This window comes from Atta cephalotes, assembly GCF_000143395.1.
Source record: "Atta cephalotes unplaced genomic scaffold scaffold00027, whole genome shotgun sequence".
NCBI lineage: Eukaryota > Metazoa > Arthropoda > Insecta > Hymenoptera > Formicidae > Atta > Atta cephalotes.
In genome coordinates, this window is record NW_012130091.1 from 2,880,971 (window position 1) to 2,886,249 (window position 5,279).

The window sequence follows — 5,279 nt, forward strand, 5'->3', positions numbered from 1 at the left end:
ATAGCTCTCATAAAAAAATTAATATTTGTTTTTCCAGAATTTTATTTATTATAATGACACCATATTTATAACTCTCTTTTGTCATCCACTTTTAATATTGAGTATCACTTTGTCATTAACAATTTGCACTAACGTACATACTTATGCAATTAATGGTGGTTGGATAACAATCGCATTTATTAAAAATTTGTACTATAAGCGAATAATCTTTGCTTGAATGCGTGCAATTAAAATAACTTTTGTAATCTTTTTAATATACAGCAATTTTCAAACTAGTCTAATGCAATCGGTATTCCTAAATAATATAATAGCTCTAAGAAATGAACGTGTTTCCGTGTTTTGCAAACAGTTTTCTATTTCTGATAACTACTCTTCTCACATAAGTATTTACTTTTAACTTACAGCATGCACGCAATTTATTTAAATTCTGCACGGTTGTCGCGATGTTAATTATTGACTGATACTGAAAATGAAGTAAACGGACAGATATAATGATATAACAACACTCTAAACATTCTTATTTCTCCTTTTTTTCTTAGATGTTTAAAGGTAATATAGACGGAGATAGTATAAAGCTTAATAAATTTGATGTATCAATAATTGCACAATGGATTAGAATAAATCCAACACGATGGCGAGACAGGATATCGCTGAGAGTCGAACTTTACGGATGCGATTATGGTATAAAATAATGATTATATACTTCTGTCTTTAGAAAAATGTATATCAGTTTATAAGATGACAAATCTATCACTTTATATTTCAGTATCTGACATCGCTTCCTTTAACGGATCCTCTCTGATACGATTGGATTTACTTAGAGAACCTATCGAGACCGACAGACATTCAATACGTTTTCGATTTAAAACTAATAATGCTGACGGCGTATTAATGTATTCTCGTGGTACTCAGGGTGATTATATAGCCTTGCAATTGCGTGACAACAGAATGTTGCTTAATATCGATCTTGGATCCGGTATTATGACAAGTCTATCTGTCGGCAGTCTTTTGGACGATAATATGTGGCACGACGTTGTGATCTCACGCAATCGGAAAGATATTTGGTTTTCTGTTGACAGAGTTTTGATTAAAGGTAGAATAGAAGGAGAGTTTCATCGACTGGATTTAAATCGAGAGGTGACTTTTTTTTTTAAATAAACGTGAAGCATTTTAGTAATCGAACATTTACGTGAACGTATTAAGATTAACTTGAATGAATGTTCTAGTTTTACATCGGTGGTGTGCCTAATAAACAGGATGGTTTGGTGGTAATTCAAAATTTTACCGGTTGTATAGAGAATTTTTATTTAAACTCGACGAATATAATTCGCGAGCTAAAGGAAACAGAAATCATAGATGAGAATTTACGATATTATAAGATTAATACGCTTTACACTTGTCCGGAACCTCCGATAATACCTGTCACGTTTTTAACTACTGGATCTTATGCCAAATTAAGAGGCTATGAGGGCGTATTTTCTATGAACGTTTCTCTCGCGTTTCGATCATACGAAGAGAGAGGCATAATTCTTTACCATAAGTTTACGAGTCCGGGCTTTGTCAAGGTTGTGCACATTTTTATTTATTCTTTTTATTATCCTTGAGTATAATATTCAATGCTGTTAGTAAATATAATACAAATAAATTTATCTTATTTTTAATATGTAGCTATACTTGCAAGAAGGTAAATTGAAAGTCGACATACAAACGCATAATAACCCGAGCACAAACTTGGACAATTTTTATGAGAAGTTTAACGATGGAAAATGGCATCAAATAATTTTAACGATTTTCAAAAATTCGCTCATTTTAAATGTCGATGGACGCCCGATGAAAACAGAGCGTCTCTTGGATATGATAACCGGATCATATTATTTCATTGGTGGTACGATTGGATCGGAGAGCAATCATGGCTTTGTTGGCTGTATGAGAATGATAAGTATTGATGGGAATTATAAATTGCCGACCGACTGGAAGGACGAAGAGTACTGTTGCAAGAACGAAGTTGTTTTTGACACTTGTCAGATGGTAGATCGCTGCAATCCAAATCCTTGCAAACATTTTGGTGTTTGCCGTCAAAATTCTGATGAATTCTTCTGTGATTGTGCTAATACTGGGTACGCCGGTGCTGTCTGTCATACCTGTAAGTATTCAGCATGTGTTAATACAATAAATGAAATATAGAATATTTCTGCTAAAATTAATAATATTACAATTTTATGCAGCGTTAAATCCCTTATCATGCCAGGCCTATAAGAATATGAATTCAGTAAATCAGCGTGTGGAAATTAAAATCGATGTGGACGGGAGCGGGCCCTTAAAGCCTTTTCCTGTTACTTGCGAGGTCCTTTCCGATGGCCGCGTAATGACATTTTTACATCATAGTAACGAGCAATTGACTCCTGTCGATGGATTTCAAGAGCCTGGCAGTTTTATACAGGATATTAATTATGATGCCGACTTTGATCAAATAGAGGCTTTATTAAATCGATCTATAAGTTGCACACAAAGGATAAGTTATGAATGTAAACATTCCAAATTATTTAATACCCCAGGTAATTATATCTTAAATATCTTGCGTCTTGCTACTTCCGAAGTACTTTATATCAATCTTTCTGCTCCTTTTCAGTTCCTCCAGGTGATTATTTTAGACCGAATTCGTGGTGGGTTAGTCGGAATAATCAGAAGATGGATTATTGGGGTGGCGCATTGTCCGGGTCGCGAAAATGCGAGTGCGGTATAGAAGGAAAATGTACAGATATAACCAAGTGGTGCAACTGCGACTCTGATCTAGATGGATGGTTTATAGATAGTGGGGAGATTAGAGAAAAGGAACATCTTCCCGTTAAACAATTACGTTTTGGTGATACTGGTACCCCGCTCGATGAAAAAGAAGGTCGTTATACGTTAGGCCCGCTTATTTGCGAAGGCGATGGTAAATTCAATTATTTTATTCTCATTCTAATATATACGAATAATAAAAATTCATTATTATTAATTAATTAATTTTCAATGATATGCGATCCTCTTATTACAGATTTATTCAAGAATGTAGTCACATTCCGCATAAGGGATGCTAGCATCAATTTGCCGACCTTTGATATTGGGCACAGCGGTGATATTTATTTCGAGTTTAAGACCACTACTCAGGATGCTGTAATTATTCATAGCAAAGGACCCACCGATTATATCAAAGTTTCCATACACAGTGGAAACCAAGTACATTTCCAGTATGTGGCCGGTGGAGGGCCGCTTACCGTTAGCGTGCAAACATCTTACAATTTAGGTGACGATAAATGGCATTCTGTGTCAGTAGAAAGAAATCGCAAGGAAGCCCGAATCGTCATCGATGGAGCGATGAAGAATGAAGTGCGAGAACCTCCGGGTCCAGTGCGAGCATTGCATCTTACTTCAGACTTCGTAGTAGGTTCTACGATCGATTTTAAGGACGGATACGTCGGTTGTATAAGAGCACTACTTCTCAATGGTCAATTGCAAGACTTGAGAAGTTATGCTCGGCAAGGATTGTACGGCATTACGGAAGGTTGTGTTGGTAGATGTGAGAGTAATCCTTGCCTTAACAATGGCACATGCCACGAAGCATATGATGGATACTGGTGTGACTGCCGATGGACCGCATTTAAGGGACCAATTTGTGCAGACGGTAAATAAGAAAGATGTTTTCAATGCGAAATGTTCAATAAAATCGATTGCTATTAATTTCTCTTAGTTAATATTATTTACAATAATAAGATTGGAAATAAGACCGTTTATGTTAGATACATTACTTTAAATACGAAGTGCCACTACGGTCTGTTAAGATGTTGAACTATTATGTATATTCATTTAAATGAATTAATTTCAGAAATTATAATTGCGTGCCGATATGGTTGTCGGACTTTCAACGCAATAAGTTTATTACAGTTTTTTTTAAATTAAATTTGGGAAATTTGGAGAGATTATTAATATTTTAGATTGATTGCGTTGAAAGTCCGACATTTATCGGCACGCAGTTATAATTTCTGAAATTAATTCATTTAAATAAAGATATATAATAGTTCAACATCTTAACATTCAGGCCGTAGTGCTTCGTATTTAAAGTAATGTATCTAATATTATTTAAATATTTTCAGAGATTGGCGTATACATGAAACCTAATTCGATGATAAAATACGATTTCATGGGTAGCTGGCGTTCCACTATCTCTGAAAAAATACGCGTTGGCTTTACGACAACGAATCCGAAAGGATTTCTATTGGGTCTATTCTCCAATATTTCTGGAGAATACATGACTATAATGGTTTCAAACAGCGGACATTTACGCGTAGTATTTGACTTCGGTTTCGAACGGCAGGAAGTCATATTTCCGAAGAAACATTTCGGTTTGGGACAGTATCACGATGTCAGGATCGGCAGGAAAAAATCTGGTGCTATTTTGACATTGCAGGTCGATAATTATGAGACGAAGGAATTTGAATTTAATATAAAGCATTCTGCAGACGCGCAATTCAACAATATTCAATACATGTACATCGGTAGAAACGAGTCTATGTCAGAGGGATTCGCGGGCTGTATATCGAGAGTTGAATTCGACGACATATATCCGCTGAAGCTACTCTTTCAAGAGAACGGACCTGCTAATATCCGCTCACTCGGTCCTCCAGTAGCCGAAGATTTCTGCGGAGTCGAACCGATCACACATCCGCCATATATTAAAGAGACGCGACCACCACCTCAAGTAGATGAGGAAAAAGTGAGAGCGGCATATAATGAGACTGACACAGCTATTCTGGGAAGCGTATTAGCGGTTATTCTGATTGCACTTGTGATCATGGCGATTCTTATAGGCAGATATATGTCTAGGCATAAAGGTGAATACTTGACGCAAGAAGATAAGGGTGCTGAAATTGCTCTGGATCCGGATTCAGCGGTCGTAAACTCTGCCACTGGTCATCAAGTACAGAAAAAGAAAGAGTGGTTTATTTAAAAACTGAAATGCATCATATTATAGATATGTATGCGTTAAAGAGAAGTAACAAGTACACATTAAATTAATCTAAAATTATATATACATTTTTAATAAGGATAGAATCTCTTTTGCTCCATTCAACCATTGATCTTTTTATATATATCATAATTTTGTACAGAGAAATACAAATGTAGAATCCAAAATAATGGTTAGAAATCAGAAAAACGAATTTTTTAATTCTGTTATAAAACCCATATAATAGTTTTATTAAAAATACTTCAATTTTTATTATTTAAGTCTAATTATTAAT

General features: G+C 35.3%; 1 protein-coding gene across 2 annotated transcripts in view; it reads left to right on the plus strand.

Moving 5' to 3' along the window:
- The window catches only part of LOC105620537 (neurexin-4), a 10,437-nt gene extending 5,450 nt beyond the window's left edge, over positions 1-4,987 (plus strand). For both annotated transcript variants that reach the window (XM_012202027.1, XM_012202028.1), the window contains exons 4-11: positions 540-681; positions 767-1,137; positions 1,227-1,565; positions 1,669-2,143; positions 2,226-2,555; positions 2,630-2,935; positions 3,038-3,664; positions 4,134-4,987. In XM_012202027.1, coding sequence (XP_012057417.1) covers positions 540-681; positions 767-1,137; positions 1,227-1,565; positions 1,669-2,143; positions 2,226-2,555; positions 2,630-2,935; positions 3,038-3,664; positions 4,134-4,987 — 3,444 coding nt within the window. The remainder of the gene's footprint in view (positions 1-539; positions 682-766; positions 1,138-1,226; positions 1,566-1,668; positions 2,144-2,225; positions 2,556-2,629; positions 2,936-3,037; positions 3,665-4,133) is intronic.
- Positions 4,988-5,279: the final 292 nt, after the last annotated feature.